The 20,979-nt window shown below is 36.2% G+C and overlaps 1 protein-coding gene across 7 annotated transcripts in view; it reads right to left on the bottom strand.

Moving 5' to 3' along the window:
• Positions 1-20,979, bottom strand: part of LOC307185613 (uncharacterized protein) — a 913,805-nt gene that overhangs the window by 486,742 nt on the left and 406,084 nt on the right. The window contains exons 1-2 of one of the 7 annotated variants that reach the window (XR_013828110.1): positions 19,085-19,156; positions 15,989-16,453 (exon numbers count right to left, since the gene is read on the bottom strand). The exons of 4 other annotated variants lie outside the window; for them this stretch is intronic. Coding sequence is in view for 2 of the 3 variants with exons in the window: in XM_079919918.1 (XP_079776044.1) it covers positions 16,300-16,453 (154 nt within the window). In the remaining variant the exon portion in view is untranslated. Of the gene's footprint in view, positions 1-15,988; positions 16,454-18,611; positions 19,158-20,979 lie in introns of those variants that run through there. 2 more of the 7 variants (XM_079919918.1, XM_079919920.1) reach the window with 2 other exon arrangements.

The following is a 20,979-nucleotide window of genomic DNA, read 5'->3' as shown; positions in this document are numbered from 1 at the left end:
TGTGAAGTACAATACTATCTTATGCTACACAAAGGTTAAAGTGAGATATTGTTTTAGAAAGACAGTTTTCAGTTTTAAAATTTAAATTATATTAATCAAGATGATATAAAATTAAAAGTTGATTTTCTCAGTTGTACTACCTACTTTTCAACTGTTCAAGAGTTACATGTGGCTAGCAGCACAGACTACAGACAAGAGGATTTTTAGAAAATTGAAGTTTATTCATTTAAATATTGAATTAAAGATAATTTAGATTGAAATATTTAAATAGATTGCATAGTATCTGCCCTTATTAAGTCTTTCTGGTGATTTAGATCATTAATCTTTTAACTGTGTATGTAAATCATGGTACTCTGTATATATGTTGTACATACAGTGGTTTCCTGTTGCTCCGACAAGGTATGTTTTCTGTGTATACTCATTATTTCACAAGAATACAAGTGACCATTTGCTTTTAGTATAATTTTTCCATCCGTGAAATGAGGATAACAATATTATTAACTATCTCATATACAAATCACTTAGCACAGTACCTAACACATAGAAAATATCCAATAAATACTATGTATGATTAATTATAGGAAATCAACTGTACTTCAATAAAAAAAATTGAAAAAAATTAAGTTTATATATATTTCATATATATTCCTATATTTCATATGTAATTACATATATGAAACTAGCTACAAGGACAGTATTACAGACTAAGGATTGATCATTTTACTAAACTTTAAAAGGAATTCTTGCAAGATCAATATTTAAAATGAAAATTTTTCTCGGTCATTATTTTTATTTTATTCTTTACCCTTAGTAGCAGAAGAAAAATTGTTTGGTTTAAAAGTGAAAGTAGGTGAGAGACCTTCAAGATAGCAGAGTAGTAAGACGCGGAGATCACCTTCCTCCCCACAGATACATCAGAAATACATCTACACGTGGAACAACTCCTATAGAACACCTGCTGAATGCTGGCAGAAGACCTCAGACCTCCCAAAAGGCAAGAAACTCCCCACGTACCTGGATAGGGCAAAAGAAAAAAGAAAAAACAGAGACAAAGAATGGGGATGGGACCTGCGCCAGTGGGAGGGAGCCATGAAGGAGGAAAGGTTTCCACACACTAGGAAGCCCCTTCAGTGGCAGAGATGGGGGGGAGAAGCTTCGGAGCCACAGAGGAGAGCGCAGCAACAGGGGTGCAGAGGGCAAAGCAGAGAGATTCCCACACAGAGAATCAGTGCCGACCAGCGCTCACCAGCCTGAGAGGCTTCTCTGCCCACCGGCTGGGGCGGGTGGGGGCTGGAAGCTGAGCCTCTGGCTTCAGAGCTCAGATCCCAGGGAGAGGACTGGGGTTGGCTGTGTGAACACAGTCTGAAGGGGGCTAGTGTGCCACAGCTAGCCAGGAGGGAGTCTGGAAAAAAGTTTGGAACTGCCAAAGAGGCAAGAGACCATTGTTTCGGGGTGCGCGAGGAGAGGGGATTCAGAGTACCATCTAAATCAGCTCCAGAGAGGACGCAAGCCGAGGCTATCAGCATGGACCCCAGAGACGGGCAGGAGACGCTAAGGCTGCTGCTTCTGCCGCCACCAAGAAGCCTGTGTGCAAGCACAGGTCACTATCCACACCTCCCCTCCCGGGAACCTGTGCAGCCCACCACTGCCAGGGTCCTGTGATCCAGCAACAACTTCCCTGGGAGAACACATGGTGCACCTCAGCCTGATGCAATGTCATGTTGGCCTCTGCCGCCGCAGGCTCACCCTGCATTCCATACCCCTCCCTCCCCCTGGCCTGAGTGAGCCAGAGCCCGCTAATCAGATGCTACTTTAATCACCTCCTGTCTGAGAGAAGAAAAGATGCCCTCAGGCAACCTACACGCAGAGGCGGGGCCAAGAACCCCAGGAGCTGTGGGAACAAAGAAGAGAAAGGGAAATATCTCCCAGCAGTCTCAGGAACAGTGGATTAAATCTCCACAATCAACTTGATGTACCTGCATCTCTGGAATACCTGAATAGACAATGAATCATCCCAAAATAGAGGTGGTGGACTTTGTGTGATTCTTTCTGTATAGCTTTGCTTTTACCATTTGTCCTAGGGTTTTGTCTATCATTTTAGGGGTTTTTTTTTTCTGGTATTTTTTTAGTATAGTTAGCACTTGTTATCACTGATGGATTTGTTTTTTGGTTTAGTCACTCTCTTCTTTCTTTCTTTTTTTAAATTACTTTTTAACATTTTTGATTTTTAATACTTTAAAAAATTCTTTTATTTTAATAACTTTCTTTTCTTCCTTCCTTCCTTCCTTTCTCTCCTCCTTTCCATCTTCCTTCCTTCCTTCCTTTCTTTCCCTTTCTTTCTTTCTTTCTTTCTTTCTTTCTTTCTTTCTTTCTTTCTTTCTTTCTTTCTTTCTTTCTTTTCATTCCTTCTTTCTTTCTCCCTTTTCTTGTGAGCTGCGTGGCTGACAGGGTCTTGGTGCTCCAGCTGGGTGTCAGGCCTCTGTCTCTGAGGTGGAAGAGCCGAGTTCAGGACACTGGTCCACCAGAGAACTCCCAGCTCCACATAATATCAAAGAGCAAAAGCTCTCCCAGAGATCTCCATCTCAATGATAATACCCAGCTCCACTCAGTGACTAGCAAGCTACAGCGCTGGACACCCTATGCCAAACAACTAGCAAGACAGGAACACAGCCCCACGCATTAGCAGAGAGGCTACCTAAAATCATAATAAGGTCACAACACCTCCAAAACACAACATTGCATGCGGTCCTGCCCACCAGAAAGACAAGTTCCAGCCTCATCCACCAGAACACAGGCACCAGTCCCCTCCACCAGGAAGTCTACACAACCCTCTGAACCAACCTTACCCACTGGGGGCAGACAACAAAAACAACGGGAACTACAAACATGCAGCCTGTGAAAAGGAGACTCCAAACACAGTAAGTGAAGCAAAATGAGAAGACAGAGAAACACAACAGATGAAGCAGCAAGGTAAAAACCCACCAGACCTAACACATGAAGAGGAAATAGGCAGTCTACCTGAAAAAGAATGCAGAATAATGATAGTAAAGATGATCTAAAATCTTGGAAATAGAATGGAGAAAATATAAGAAACATTTAACAAGGAACTAGAAGAACTAAAGAGCAAACAAACAATGATGAACAACACTACAAATGATTTTCAAACTTCTCTAGAAGGAATCAATAGCAGAATAACTAAGGAAGAAAAACATATAAGTGACATGGAAGATAAAATAGGGGAAATAACTACTGCAGAGAAGAAAAAGAAAACAGGATGAAAAGAATTGAGGACATTCTTAGAGACCTCTAGGACAACATTAAATGCACCAACATTTGAATTATAAGGTTCGCAGAAGAGGAACAGAAAAGAAAGGTACTGAGAAAATATTTGAAGAGATTACAGTTGAAAAATTCCCTAAAATGGGAACGGAAATAGTAAAGTCCAGGAAGCGCAGAGAGTCCCATACAGGATAAATCCAAGGAGAAACATGCAAGACACATATTAATCAAACTATCAACAATTAAATACAAAGAAAAAATATTGGAAGCAGCAAGGGAAAAACAACAAATAACATACAAAGGAATCCCCATAAGGTTAACTGCTGATCTTTCAGCAGAAACTCTGCAAGCCAGAAGGGACTGGCAGGACATATTTAAAGTGATGAAACGGGAAAACATACAACGAAGATAATGCTACCCATCAAGGATCTCATTCACATTTGATGGAGAAAGTAAAACCTTTACACAAAAGCAAAAGCTAAGAGAATTCAGCACCACCTAACCAGCTTTAAAACAAATGCTAAAGGACCTTCTCTACACAGGAAACATAAGAGAAGGAAAAGACCTACAATATCAAACCCAAAACAATTAAGTAAATGGGAATAGGAACATACATATTGATAACTACCTTAAATGTAAATGGATTAAATGCTCCAACCAAAAGACATAGACTGGCTGAATGGATAAAAAAACAATACCCGTACATATGCTGTCTACAACAGACCCACTTCAGACCTAGGGACACATACAGACTGAAAGTGAGGGGGTGGAAAAAGATACTCCAGGCAAATGGAAATCCAAAGAAATCTGGAGTAGCAATTCTCATATCAGATAAAATAGACTTTAAAACAAAGACTATTACAAGAAACAAAGAAGGACACTACAAAAAGATCAAGGGATCAATCCAAGAAGAAGATATAATAATTGTAAATATTTATGCACCCAACACAGGAGCATCTTAATACATAAGGCAAATGCTAACAGCCATAAAAGGGGAAATCGACAGTAACACAATCATAGTAGGGTACGTTAACATCCCACTTTCACCAATGGACAGATCATCGAAAATGAAAATAAATAAGGAAACACAAGCTTTAAATGATACACTAAACAAGATGGACTTAATTGATATTTATAGGACATTCCATCCAAAAACAACAGAAAACACTTTCTTCACAAGTGCTCATGGAACATTCTCCAGGATAGATCATATCTTGGGTCACAAATCAAGCCTCGGTAAATTTAAGAAAACTGATATCATATCAAGTATTTTTTCCTACCACAACGCTATGAGACTAGATACCAATTACAGGAAAAAATCTGAAAAAAATACAAACACATGGAGGCTAAACAGTACACTACTAAATACCCAAAAGATTACTGAAGAAATTAAAGATGAAATCAAAAATACCTAGAAACAAATGACAATGAAACCACGATGACCCAAAACCAATGGGACACAGCAAAAGCAGTTCTAAGAGGGAAGTTTATAGCAATACAATTTTACCTCAAGAAACATCTCAAATAAATAACCTAATCTTAAACCTAAGGCAATTAGAGAAAGAAGAACAAAAAACCCCCAAATTTAGCAGAAGGAAAGAAATCATAAAAATTAGATCAGAAATAAATGAAAAAGAAATGAAGGAAACAATAGCAAAGATCAGTAAACTAAAAGCTGGTTCTTTGAGAAGATAAACAAAATTGATAAACCATTAGCCAGACTCATCAAGAAAAAAAAGGAGAAGATTCAAATCAATAGAATTAGAAATGATAAAGGAGAAGTAACAACTGACACTGCAGAAATACAAAGGATCATGAGAGATTACTACAAGGGCCTATATGCCAATAAAATGGACAACCTGGAAGAAATGGACAAATTTTTAGAAAAGCACAACCTTCCAAGACTGAACCAGGAAGAAATAGAAAATATAAACAGACCAATCACAAGCACTGAAATTGAGACTGTGATTAAAAATCTTCCAACAAACAAAAGCCCAGGATCAGATGGCTTCACAGGTGAATTCTCTCAAACATTTACAGAAGAGCTAACACCTATCCTTCTGAAACTCCACCAAAATATAGCAGAGGGTGGAACACTCCCAAACTCATTCTATGAGGCCACCATCACCCTGATACCAAAACAAAAGATACCACAAAAAAAGAAAACTACAGGACAATATCACTGATGAACATAGATGCAAAATACTCAACAAAATACTAGCAAACAGAATCCAACAGCACACTAAAAGGATCATACACCATGATCAAGTGGAGTTTATTCCAGGAATGCAAGGATTCTTCAATATACACAAATCAATCAAAGTGAAAAACCATATTAAAAAATTGAAGGAGAAAAACCATATGATCATCTCAATAGATGCAGAAAACACTTTCAACAAAATTCAACACCCATTTATATAAAAACCCTCCAGAAAGTAGGCATAGAGTGAACTTACCTCAACATAATAAAGGCCATATATGACAAACCCACAGCCAACATCGTTCTTAATGATGAAAAACTGAAACCATTTCCTCTAAGATCAGGAACAAGACAAGGTTGTCCACTCTCACCTCTATTATTAAACATAGTTTTGGAATTTTTAGCCACAGCAATCAGAGAAGGAAAATAAGTAAAAGGAATCCTAATCAGGAGAGAAGAAGTAAAGCTGTTACTGTTTGCAGATGACATGATACTATACATAGAGAATCCTAAAGATGCTACCAGAAAACTACTAGAGCTAATCAATGCATTTGGTAAAGTAGCAGGATACAAAGTAATGCACAGAAATCTCTCGCATTCCTATACACTAATGATGAAAAATCTGAAAGAGAAATTAAGGAAACACTTCCATTTACCATTGCAACAAAAAGAATAAAATATCTAGGAATAAACCTACCTAAGGAGACATAAGACCTGTATGCAGAAGTCTTTAAGACACTGATGAAAGAAATTAAAGCAAACAGATGGCGAGATATACCATGTTCTTGGATTGGAAGAATCAACACTGTGAAAATGACTAGACTACCCAAAGCAATCTACAGATTCAGTGCAATCCCTATCAAACTACCAATGGCATTTTTCACACAACTAGAACAAAAAATTTCACAATTTTTATGGAAACACAAAAGACCCCAAATAGCCAAAGCGATCATAAGAAAGAAATACGGAGCTGGAGGAATCAGGCTCCCAGACTTCAGACTATACTACAAAGCTACAGTAATCAAGACAGCATGCTACTGGCACAAAAACAGGAATATAGATCAATGGAACAGTACAGACAGCCTAGAGATATAAACCCACACACATGTGGTCACCTTATTTTTGATAGAGGAGGCAAGAACATACAATGGAGAAAACACAGGCTCTTCAATAAGTGGCGCTGGGAAAAGTGGACAGCTACACCTAAAAGAATGAAATTAGAACACTCCCTAACACCATACACAAAAATAAATTCAAAATGGATTAAAGACCTAAATGTAAGGCCAGACACCTCTTAGAGGAAAACATAGGCAGAACACTCTATGAAATAAATCACAGCAGGATCCTTTTTGACCCACCTCCTAGAGAAATGGAAATAAAAACAAAAATAAAGAAATGGCACCTAATGAAACTTAAAAGGTTTTGCACAGGAAAGGAAACCATAAACAAGATTAAAAGACAACCATCAGAATGGGAGAAAATATTTGCAAATGAAGCAACTGACAAAGGATTAAACTCCAAAATTTACAAGCAGCTCATGCAGAGCTCAGTATCAAAAAGCAAACAACCCAATCAAAGAATGGGCAGAAGACCTAAACAGACATTTCTTCAAAGAAGATATACAGATTGTCAACAAACACATGAAAGGATGCTCGACAGCATGAATCATTAGAGAAATGGAAATCAAATCTACAATGAGGTATCACCTCACACCAGTCAGAATGGCCATCATCAAAAAATGTACAAACAATAAATGCTGGAGAGGGTGTGGAGAAAAGGGAACCCTCTTACACTGTTGGTGGGCACGTAAATTGATACAGCCACTATGGAGAACAGTAGGGAGGTTCCTTAAAAAACTAAAAATAGAACTACCATACGACCCAGCAATCCCACTACTGGGCATATACCCTGAGAAAACCATAATTCAAAAAGAGTCATGTACCAAAATGTTCATTGCAGCTCTATTTACAATAGCCAGGACTTGGAAGCAACCTAAGTGTCCATCGACAGATGAATGGATGAAGGAGATGTGGCACATATATACAATGGAATATTACTCAGCCATAAATAGAAACGAAATTGAGCTATTTGTAGTGAGGTGGATGGACCTAGAGTCTGTCATACAGAGTGAAGGAATTCAGAAAGAGAAAAACAAATACCGTAGGCTAACACATATATATGGAATCTAAAAAAAAAAAAGTTCTGAAGAACCTAGGGGCAGGAAAGGAATAAAGATGCAGACGTAGAGAATGGACTTGAGGACATGCGGAGGGGTAAGGGTAAGCTGGGACAAAGTGAGAGAGTGGCATGGATATATATACACTACCAAATGTAAAATAGCTAGCTAGTGGGAAGCAGCCACATAGCTTGGTGCTTTGTGACCACCTAGAGGGGTGGGATAGGGAGGGTGGAAGGATGACGCAAGATGGAGGAGATATGGGGATATATGCATATGTATGGCTGATTCACTTTGTTATAAAGCAGAAACTAACACACCATTGTGAAGCAATTATAGTCCGATAAAAATGTTTTTAAAAAAATGAAAGTAGGCAAACCCGTCTCTAAATTAGAAATGCTATCCACATACCTGCTGATATGTCATTTAGTGAAAACCATCATATTCACCCTAAAGGTTTCTATTCAACAGGTATTTATTGAAAGTTTGCTGTATTAAGAAAGGAGATATGCAAAAGTGGTATCAGACAGTATCTATCTTTAAGGACTTTATATGCTAGTAAGAAGCATAAGAAACACACAAGTAGAAGATAATGAGAATTGACCAGAATCAAATATCTGATTTCTTTGAGTTCTTCTAAATAGAAAAGGGAGTATATTTTACATTTAAACAAATTATGAAAATTAACATTTCTGCAGTGCTAATCCTCTAAATCATCTAGTTGTTTTTAAAGACTCAACCCAAAATCCATTCACAGTGGTTCGAAATGGTATTACTTAGTCACAAAATTGACCCATAGGAATAAAGAAGAATGGACAGGAATAAAATGAAGGGACAGGTGGTATCTCTTCGTTCTTATCGACTGATTCCAGCACAATTAATTGTAATGGTCCTTGTCCTTGACAGAAAATTTTTCATTCTGGTATTTCTCACTGAATACATAAGCGTTCAAAGGTGCACTAAAAGGCAGAGTTTATAAAGTAAAGTTTCTAGCTTCAAGTACAATATCTACAATGGAGAATCTCAAAATCATCAGCCCACATAAATATTCTTCTTCCTCATTTCCCATCCCAACCCCCTCTCTCCTCCTGACAACTCACACACACACACACCTCACACACACACCTCACACCTGAATGAGTCATTCTGATATGCAAAAATATGATTGCACATCCAGTACTTTTAAGTTCACTTTTAGTTTAACCTAAACCAGAACATTGTTACTGATAAAATACAACTCGTGGCAATTTAGTATGAATCCATTAACATGGCCCCATATGCTAAAGAAGCAGAGAAAATAATATGAGACAGATTTCTGAATCTCCTTTTAGCTCAGAAATCTTATGCAATAATTAGTGACATCCTAAAAACCCAAATAAAGAGACCATTTGCTGTATAGATCTATAAACTGGATATTGGTGTTACAGATGCCAAAACACAGAAAGATTAGCTCTCAGCTCCTTCCCTGCTGAGGAAGTTCCCTGAAGGATGAAAGAGCCCTGGAACAAAGTGAGATGCTTTAGCTGATCAAGCCCTATTTAGTCACTTTCATCTTTGCGATGCATGGAAAAGGAGCCCCTTTCCTGCCAGTTCTTGGCACTGTGACCATGGAGAGACATAAAGGGAGGCAAGGCAAGGCCAGCACAAAAAGGGAAGTGGTTAAAGGCAGCAGCTCATTCCAAAGAAACAAAGGTGCTGGCAGGAGATGTTAACAACGAAGAAGCTTGTGCCTCCATGGTAAATAGAATGACAATGGCCTAATAATAAACCTGAAAGACACAAGTGAGGATGGCTGCATGCAAAGTGGGGGAAAACCTTCCAATTACTGCTTTAGACAGCCCTATTAATCCGTAGGAGCACTCCCGACAAAAAGTCTATTCAATTTTCCCTCAATGTGTTCTGTCTAATGGGAGCGGTATTATGTCTGACACTGAGGGTAATTACCTCATGAGAATTTCACATACAGAGAAGTAAAGTCTTTAATTTTCTGCAGGTGTCTTGGACACATTCTGCATAATTCTTTACCCCAAAATTAGGTGCACATTCCTCTTCTGCAGAGCTGCTTTCAGATTGGGATGGTTTGCATTTGAGGACTGAGTAATGGTCATTTATCTCAGCCATTATGGAAAGCAGCACATAGTATATTCTCCCTTCATCACATCACGAGTGCCATTAATATCTTCAGCAAAGCTGAAAAATGTGTGTGTATATATATATAAAATATGTGTGTATATACATATACATATAAATCTTGTTATTAACACTCCTCTGGGTCACAACCATTAGCAACAGATAAGTTAGTTGGGAACCTTTCTATACACACTAGTCATGAGAGTTCCAGTAAGACCATAACCCTGTAGGGAGGCACTTAACTGTTTACTCCTGCCAGTTCTTGAAACTTGGAAACAACTGAAATTGAACAGGAAAGAAGATAAATGGAAAAAACTGTATTTAAGGCCACTTTGTTTCCTGAAATAATTACACATGTAGCTTGTCTTGTTGATTTATTCTAAAGACTCTTCAGTCAAACATAAATGGATTACATTTTTTTGCTGAATTACACAAGGCAGTTTTATTATTTTACTATCACCTGACAGCATAGATATGACAAAGGGAATGTTTAATATAATAGCTTAGTGAAATAAGCACCAGGGAGAAAAAAAACTTCTTAAAAAAAAATTGTTTCCCAATAGTAGAGCAGTCAAGTGTCTAGAAATAGGCTGTAGTGTGGCTAACCACTCAACTAAATGGAGAAAAGATTAAACTTTTCTTGGAGTTGATGACTTTACTGCTACTGAGACATTCTTATATAGTACCAGAACAAAGATATTTGTTTTTTCTACTCATGAGTAAACTACATGAATAACACCAAATCATTTGGTGTAATACATGTTCTTTATGATTTTGTGTTTTCTTTAAAGTCCCCGTAATTAACTAGGAAAAATGGCACTTAAGACACCACAATATGGCTCATGGAAACCAAGGTGGCTGAATCCTTTTATTTCTAAACTGCTTCTACCCTAAAATGCAATGATTTTTCATTTCAGAAGCTATGCCTGCATGGGGTAATCAGATTGTTGTCCAAAGTACCCCTTCCAGCAGCACTATCTGCCGTTCAGGGGTTCATAAATAGCCCAAACTAACAGCTGAAGTTTCTTTCTTATCCAGGTGTCTTAAACATTGTAGAACATTCTGATTGGGTTCAGGTCCCGGAAAACCTGACCTAGTCTAATAAGAACATTTTTTTATTACAATCAGACTTAGGCAAAATTTAGAATCCCCTGGACAGCAAGTTATGCTTAATTTTCATTTTTAAAGTAGGATATAAAACTTTAAATAAATTATTCCTTGGAAGAGTTGTCTTCTTTTCAAAAGCCCAAGGCATCTTTTCAGAGAGAGAAGACTAAGGATGTGCTCATGCCTGGCTCCTGCCTCGTTCACCCTGAAAACCCCAGGACGTGTTGCCATCAGTGCTTCTGGTAAGTACAAAGGACACGCTGTCCTTGGCTTCTATTATTTCCCAATTTGCTCAGACAGGCCAAGGCATCCATCAAGGCTTCAAGTCTTAAACTTACTGACATTCTTTACAATTTTCCCAAAAGTCTCCTGAGGCTGAAGAGACTGAAAACTGAGCTGGAAATTTCCATAACTAAATGTGTACAATACATACTTTAGCTAACCTATAACTTAATAGGAAGTATAGACTTGGAATGTCCAGTTTACCCTGTAGGTTGCTCTTATTTCTTGATGCAAAATGTCACAGGCAAAGGTGAAGAAGCTACCAGTTTTCTACTGTACCTCTTTGTTTAGAAGGAGATACCACCAATGCACTATACTTCTCTTTTAGAGGAAATGCTGAAGGAAAACCTTGGTTATCAGCTTATTTATATACAATGCTACTTTATGAAATCTTCATGTGTAACTTCCAAATTTCTCTTTGTGAACTTGTCATGGCCATCAAGTGTTATACTGTCATATAATTTTCCTGTATATTCTTAAAGAGACATTGATTTCCAAATTAGATCAGGTTAGTAAACACTACCTGAGTTGTACCCAAATCTGAAAGATAATTCAACATAAAATACTCAAAGTAGTACACTTTTCACTAATACCCATAATGCTCACTGTTTTTTGCATAAGAGGTTTTTCAAATACCCAAACCCCTGGCAATTCAGAACAGATTCAGGAAAGAACATTACTTCTTACTCAAGAATTAGTTCCAAACTAATACAGATGATGAAACAAGAAAGCATACATGGGAAATAAAATGCGAAACAGATGGCAGGAAGCCCTATATGAGGAATTATATATTCATAGATGATCCAGCCAAAGAAAGATATTCTGGTACAAACACTAGGTCCATTCAAGAGATGGTCAAGAAGAAGGATGAAGTGAAATGGTCTGACCAATAACTGGACATCACAATGCAAAAAATATATTTAAAGTGTGATGTAATAACATTAAGATGTAATAACATTAAGATACTCTGGTCCCTAGCAAGAAATGAAAACAGAACATGCATTATTCATCCTTATTTGCATGCAGCAATTCCCATAAAAATGAATCAAGTGGAACATGCATTCAAAGGCTGCACGGACTCCAATATGTTACAAGAAAGGGCTTTATGGCAGAGCTATACCGTTCGTGGGTTTATGACAACAGTAGGAAAGGATGAATGAAGGTTCAGAATATGTGTGCTGAGTATACCAAAGAATGTATTTATTAACACCCAGACTATTTTTCCACATCTGATTTATTTTTAGTGTCTCTGAGGTCTAATGCACTCTGAAAACTGTAGTCAATCTCCTTCATTTTTACTTCAGTCTTCCTTGTGGCAGCTGTGTACACTTTGCATTTCATAAGCACTTAAAACAATAACATGTATTAGGGTCTCAAAATTGAAATTAAGAGATTTCAACAGTTCACAGAAAATCAGATTTAAGGGCTAATGGAGACAGATTTATGCAACACGCTAGTGACATTTCCATTTCTCATTCTAGTCAACATAGCACAATGACGACTTTCATAAAGTATGTGGGGACTACTGGCTTTAACCACACATTTTAAAAATATTAAGACAAAATAAAAATAACCTCTTCCTAGCCTTTTTAAAAATTTTGATTTTGTATTAAAAACTGTATGAAGATGAAAGGACTGGAGAATCATTATTTTTTATTTTATTGAGCACTTACTATGTGCTCGCCACTATTCTAGCAGCTCCTTTAGTCCTCAGGATCCTCTAAGAATTGCTTACTGTTACTTCTCCCTATTTTATAGATGAGGAGGTTAAATAAGCTTGCCATAGTCATAGAGTCAAGTAACAGATACAGAATCCAAACCTAGCTCCAAAATTCACTCACATAACTGTTACACTATATTATTTTTCTTAACACATCCACATTTTTCTAACACATCCATAAGCACTCTACTTTAATTCCTAACACAATTTGGGAAGGCACTGCTGACTGGCAGTAAGGGATCTAAGTCTGTAGCTTCCTACTGAAGAATTCTTTGCCTTGAATTAGTTTATTCGCCTGTTATTCTCCGTTATCTAAAAATAAAGAACACCTCTTTTGAAAATATTTCCCTTACTGGACCTAAGTGAGTAAAATAGACTCCAATTACTCACAAAACTATTCTCTCTAAATTTATACACACAACTGAATGAATGAATGAATGATGTGTGTGTCTGTGTGTGTATAGGTGTATGTATGTGTGTGGTATTTACCCCTCCATCTAGAATCAACAAGAATGGCTTTGAAACAAAATAATCTAATATTTAATTCCTCTACCACAGCTATACTGCAAATTTATAATATTTTAAGGTAGTATCTTACCAAGTTATCTTATTGCCAGATATTACATTTAACTCCTTGATATCCAACTCATATTGTTTTTCTTTATATACATTTTAAAATTTTAAAACCTGTATGCATTATTCAGTCAAAATATTAAATTGAAAGGTAGAAATTTTTAAATAAATAAAAAGTTCAAGATATTTCAAAGGCCAGTGTTTTCCAAACTTCTTCACGATTTTTACCATATCTGTATACTCATTTGTATACAGTCTACTGATGTAAATGTTAATCACATTTAATAAACACCTTCAAAGCAACATCTGGACTGGTGTTTGACTAAACAACTGGATACTGTAGCCTAGTCAATTAGACACATAACATTAACCATGACAGCCACTCATATGTAAATTTTAAATTTTGGAAACTCTGAATATCATAGCGGCCCACATGTAAATTTTAAATTTTGGAAACTATGAATTTCGCAGAAGACCAATATTAGTGAAACTGGTTTTGCTATCCTAAATCCTAAGTAACATATCTTAAAGCCTCAATTATTCTGCAAATCTGGGCATATAAAATCTTGAATAATTGTACAAAAACTCTTTCCAAATAATAAACACAATTCTACTGAGGAAGAACACTATAATGTAAAGACATTTAAAGCTTGAATTTGAATTTGCGTACCACACAAAATACTGCAGTATCCTACATCAAGTGCCATTTCTGCAACTGGAAAAAGAGCCTTGGCCTGACATCATGCTGTTGGGATGGCTTTCTTCTAACAGGGCAAGGGACAGGGAAAATTGGGAAAGTCACTACTGTACTCAGAAGCAACATATTAATATCAAATATAAATCTGATAGTACTGCATACATTACATCAGTCATCACATTCACACCTAATTTCACTACAAAATTAAGATTGGAAGCTTCCAGCATTCTGGCATGTAGTTTCAGGGCACATCAAAACCTCATGTCACCTGAGGCGATCAAGGCAAAATTCCAGACCGCCAACAGCACTATCTAATTTGACTATACAGTTGCATATTTTTGCTGCAGAGATAAAGAGTACAGCAGTGATGTTTGCTTGCATCTGCATGTTACCAGATAAGTGGGTTCCAAGGGCTTGTTTTTCCAACCCTCACTCAAAAGAATTCTGAGATCATCAGTTCTGTACTTACTTTCTGTGGGAGAAGCTGACACTCGGTTGTACTTAATTTAAGCGCTCTGCCCTCAGCAATTAAGGCTAATTTGTGATATATACACTTTTCTTAAAATACTTTCTTGAGCATATTAATCCAAAATACTACCACCAACATATTTAAAACAATTGTAATATAATATTGATTTCTGTATCCCTGCTGTTTAGCAACACTTTCAACAGTTTCAACCTTTCAACAGTTATAGATTAAACAATATCAGATTGAATAACTATCCTTTAAATATTCTATGTGCTTGGCCTTTTCTTATATATGCATACATCAGTCAGCTATGCCATCATTCAACAGAAATTAGTGAGCATTACTTTGTTCTAGGCATTATTCTGTTCCATGGGCACATAGAACATTCACAGAAAAATAGGACACAGCACCTTAAGAAGCTGACAATCAGCTAAGGGAGAAAGAAAAGTAACAGATTAAAATACAGTAAAGAGTAGTGTTGAGTACCATGGGAGTTTGGGAAACTCCATATCTCTTAGAATGACCAGGGCTCAGACTCAGGTAAAATAAAGCTACTTATGAATCAGTGTAAGGATTAAAAGACAGCATTGAAAGCCCAATTTTAAAGTATGATTTTATAATGATACAAATCTATATAATAAACACAGACTGTTCTCGTTTAATCTTACTATATCATGTCATTCTGATTATAATCATTTTGATTGCAATAAATGATATAACTGAGGCTCAGAGGAATTTTTCTAGCCAAGTTTCTTGAGTACTTTGGTTTCAGAAAAATTGTTCCCCAAAGATATCCACATTCTAATCCCTGAAACCTGTAAATATGTCACCTTACATGGCAAAAAATGATTTTGTGAATGTGATTAAATATCTTGAGATGGGCGAGTATCCTTGATTATCCTAGTAAACCCAGTAAGAAGGATGCAGGAAAGTCAGATTCAGAGGAGATATGACAACAGAAGAAGAGTTGGGAGGAAGGGGCCCCGAGGTGGGGAGCCTCTGGAAGCTGGAAGAGCAAGGAACTGGCTTCTCCTCTAGAACTTCTAGAAGGAACACAGCCCTCTGGACACCTTGATCTCCAGACTGTAAGATAACAAGTGTGCATTGTTTTAAGTCACTAATGTGCCTGGCATTATTATAATGCTTTGCGTGAATGAAATCATTTCAGCCTCACCATTAGTCAGCTGCTGCTAAGGGACTTATATTTAATCATCACAACAATCCTTACAATGTAGTACTAGTTTTATCCCTGTTTACAAGTGTGAAAACCAGGGCACAAAGACTTAATTTGCCTAAGGTCATACAGCTAGTCACTGACAAACCTTGAGCCTGAACCCAAGCAATCGAGGCTGCCTCTTGATTCAAAGTTGTCTTAATCTATGTTTCCTCATAAAAGCAGAGCCTGAGATAAAGGTCTGTATGCAGATAATTGACGTATAGACTAGGAATTAGGAATAGGCACTTGTAATAGTGAAAGAGAGAAGAAGGAAAAGCCAGTTCAAGGATGCCTTATCCGGCTGTCTCATGATAACAACTGGGGTTTCATCCCACTGGGTACCCTCTGAGGAGTCTGGACAATGCATCTCAGAATTGGCTACTCAAGGGACAACAGAATGAAATACTTATCCACCAGCTCACATTCCTTATCAATCTAAGTGTTTCTCACCCTTTCATGCCTGCACATCCACCAGAATAGTTGAGTGGGTTTCCATACTCCAACGTGGAGGCAGCTGAGAAGCTGCGTGGTGAGAGATACTCAATGCAGCAGAGGTGAGGTTCAACCAGGGTCCACCTGGCCCAGCTGGTTGCTACAGCGATAACTGGAGAGAAAAAATGTAGGCTGAAAGAATATAATTTTGGGCATAAAAGGAATCTGACATAGCTAGTCTTTTGATTCCAAATTCAAGATTCTTTCTATTGTATCATCATGCATTTATTCAAGTAATCACTTATTTTTGCACTGATATGATCTGTTCGTTTCTGTGAGAACAGTTGACCAATAAAGTGTATTCTTACAATATATCCCATAAAAGGTGAGTTATGCTGTTTTACATGGATTACTTTTGCCTCACTAAATGGAAGTTAAATTCCTAGAAGGCAGATGTAATAACATATACCACCCTTGATTTTTCCACAATAACCAATTCAACAACGGACTCAAAGCAGGAACTCAAAAAAATGTACTAATTATGATCACTTGAATACAACTTTTCACTTGTCTTATTAATAATTACTGCCAGAATTTAAATAGTCCCACTAAGGATTTTTACAAAATACTTTCTTCATGTTCTCATGATCCTTTCAAATCTGTTTCAATTCTCTTTTCTTCTAATTTTAATAGCTTGATGTTTTTCGTCCAATATATCACATAATTTGATAATTTGCTTTCTAGCGCTAGACAGTAGAATCACCAAGGACCAAGCCTGGAAACCCTGAAAAACCTTTCTTTCCAGATGGACCACAAACCAAATTGAACAAAATAAAGCTTCAAAAATATTCCCGAGTATAATTCTATTTTTATACAACTGTCATTTTTATAAAAAACATTTCTTCTCAATTGGACAAAATGTACACTGTAGCAGACCCTCAAACAATGATGGTATTAGAATATGTAGGATAATGTGGTGGTGACTATCAGTTATTAATTTGAGTCCGATTATAAAGGTATAATGGAATTAATCAGTTGTGATATACTATTATGCAATATATCTGGTCAGTAAGTGAAAAGCAGCCAAGTATTTTGTACATTAGCATCATAGGAACATTTCTTAGGATACAGCACTATTTTTTTTAAGCACTGTTTATTTTCCTCATTTTCAAGACAAAAATATTCCCATGAAGAAAAATCCATGCTAACATACTCAAAGGAATACAGAAAGTAAACCTTGTTTTAAATATTTAAATTCGCTTGAGATTTTTCAATCGCTTCTTGGCTTTACACCTATCAGAACAGTGTCTGTTTTAGGAAAATAAGGCAAAAAAGTCCCGCTGAGAATTGCTGTCAATTCTGACTGCAAAAATTAAAATGAAATCATATGCCAAAATTTTTTATTATTTGGAAGACACTAATCTGTATAACTGGCTAAAGTTACTTTGAAAATGTATTATTGAGTATAATTTCATTTAATGGATAGTTGCATATAAATAATTTTCTGTACGTATATATCATACACATGAGTTTTTTCTGTATATTTATTACTTTAAAATCATTTAAATTTGCTGACATAAAGAAATTTATCTTTAATTTTATCTGCATTTAATAGAAATATTTTCTAGAACACAACTGCACAAAAGTTTTAAAAATTAAGACTCATTTTTTTTTTAAGTAATTAACACTTGTTAAGGATAAGCCACATACTTAGGATTTTGGAGGCTCCAGCATTTTGTGAGACTCATTAATCATGATCAAGTACACCATGAAAAAAACATCCTATGCCAATGAAAAGAACTATTGAGCTATGGTAATAAATCATCAATTCACAAGGAAATGTGGGACTTCAGTTTTTATGGGCTCATCGAAAAGACCTGCATACCATAAACCCATATGCTTGGTATGTAGTGCTATTGCTTTTAGAACATGGGGAAAGGACAAAAAAATCCTACCTTTCAAATAAAAAGATTAATCCAAGATTCTAATTTTTTAAAGTCATAGACCTATAAGCTTCTTAAGAACAGGTATGGATCTTTAAGGAAGGCTCTTTGGAAGCCTGACATAATTATTCAAATGGGAGAGAACACAAATTTAAAACCTATTTTTCAAATGTAAGAACTCGATCTTTGAAGAGCAATGTTTTAAAAAAGTAAACAAATATTTTCTCATGTTTCATTAGAAGAAAAGAGGCTATCACATTGTAGTTGCAAGTTGTAATTTTATGTGAATAAGTTTTTTATTCATACTGATGTTATTCTTGTTCATCTACCTGTTAGGTTCCCGTATTTTCCCTGTTCCTACAGTGGGATTCCAGAGAATGGCCTCCAATTTCTGAACAGGTCAATGAGCATGTACTAAAGAATAAGATTCAGTAGAGCTTCTGGAATGCTGGGAACACCAGAGAAAATGTGTGAAACACAGCATATCGGAACCTATCCTATATTGGCCCATCTCTGCCTGTTTGAAATTACATGTAATTATCTTGTAGGAATATTGTTTTGACCATCTGTGTTAAATAATTCAATTGTCTAACAGCACTAAAAAGTATGCAGTTAATAACAGGAATGATATTAAACTCTGAAGAACCTGAGATCTGCTGTAATGGGAAAGTAGGCCAATGGAGATCAAAACCCAAAGAAATATAAAACAGAAACCTTTACACAACATAAAAACTTAGCCATCCAACATCCCATCCAATAATTAAAATAAACAAAGTATCCATTTATCATGTTACAGTGTCTAGAATTCTTAGTGGAATAGTTTCCGACTGTGTTCTGAGAAATTTCCTTTGTTCACTCACACAAAATAATCTCAAACCAGATGTACGATGACCAGCCAGGTTTAGGTGGGAGAAGACTTTTATTCTCATTAACCTGTTAACAGATAAGTATGTCAGTAATGCCATGTAGTACCATTTGACTTAAGGGAATAGAAGGATATATTCCTCCAGTTTCGATAATTCCCTAATATATATTATGTGTTGTCCTTAAAACTTCTTTACATTTCAGTACAGATATACTTTCATCAAATACTTTTCTTCTAGAATCTACTTCCATGTTCTTTGTTTTTCAAAATTTCTATTATAATTACATGTGTCCTCAGCTAAGTGGTATGCTAAAATTCCAGAAGAAAAAAAAGTGAAGAAGAAGAAACTAGGGACAGGGCCAAGTGTAGGAGGTAAACTCTGCTTCAATGCAGAGTGATAATTTCAGTTAATAAGGAGGTATGAATCAAATGAAATACAAGAAAATTACTTAATTTTTTTGCTGATTTTATACAAAATGCTGAAGTTCAGATAATGTAAAACTGCAATGATGCCATCAGTGACAAACTGGTTACTGAAGATTATGAAATCAAAGAGGATTTAGCGTAGCTCAAGATTAGACACTACACCAAAAAAAGTTGTTATACTCTGTATACTCTGAGAAAATTTGTATCTGAAACTTGGTAAAGGTTTTCTTCTGCTTGACAGCAATCCTAAAAAACTGACAAAAGATTACCAATAATGAGCTGTAAAGATAAAAGAGGCTTTTCTAAATTATCAACCATGCTAGAGGAAAAATTGAACTACTCTTCTATTTTCCTCTATGAAAAGTATTACAAAATTATTTTAATTAGACAAAGTGGTCAAAATGTATGTGAGCAAAATTGTAAAACAACAGTGATGTAGAGATATAACAGACAGCTAATTAATAAAAACATAATGTTCTAATTACAAATTTTATGATCATTGTACTATTTGTAAGTTTTCTTAAGTTAGTTTTTTGTGTGATTTTTTTATTCTAAATAAATAATCACTTCTATCTAATTCGCTACCCCTTTTCTTAGAGAGGATCCCCAAATTGTATATGTTTTAGGCTTCACAGATCCTATAACCATCCCTATTTTGAAACTGAACACCAATCAGCAACTTGGAAGGAACACAAAATGGCAGAGACACCAAAAAAAAAAGCAGCCGGCAAAGGAGGCAAGAGTTACCAGGCTTAGCCAATGACTGATGATTAGAATTCTAGGAAGCTGCAGCGTAGCTCAAGAACTAGGACGCCTCCTTGGTTCTCAGACTGGCCCTTAACTTGGAAAGAATCTGCTGTGTAAAGGTGGCAACATCACCCTAGGCAAAAGATACCCCATTTTTAGGGGAGGAAGATTATTTCCAAAATCCTACAAGGTGGTCCCGAGATGAGACTCTCAGCACTGTAGAAACCCTCCTCTAATCAACAGGATTATGAATAGTTGTTGGCTAATCAAAAAATAAGTTATGGTGGTGATCCATGAAAACGACATTTTCCCAACATTTTATTTTAACTTGAAATGTCTAAGAGTATATCCCTTAACCAGTTGTTTGATGTAGGGTCAAAGGATTTCCTCTGAATATAGGTCACTGATTGGTATACCATATTTTTTAAAGAAACCATAGCTATACCACTGAGTCAGTAATTTTCAGTTTCATTTTATGTTAAAACTGAAAAAAGCCTCTCACAAAGTAACTTGCTTGCAAACTCCTTCTATATTTCTATGACTTTTTACAACCATTTATATTAGCATTTTCCATATGAAATTGTCAATTTTAACATTTATGACCTATAAGACGGTCATTTCATAAGGTTAATTTGTAACCTACAAAAACAGCAATATTTATACACTTTGCATGTAATTTGATTCTTACCTTAATTTTTGAGTCTTTAAAACACAATC

This window comes from Stenella coeruleoalba, assembly GCF_951394435.1.
Source record: "Stenella coeruleoalba genome assembly, chromosome: 4".
NCBI lineage: Eukaryota > Metazoa > Chordata > Mammalia > Artiodactyla > Delphinidae > Stenella > Stenella coeruleoalba.
Note: the sequence above shows the minus strand (reverse complement) of the source record. Positions and strands in the feature narration are given on the sequence as shown.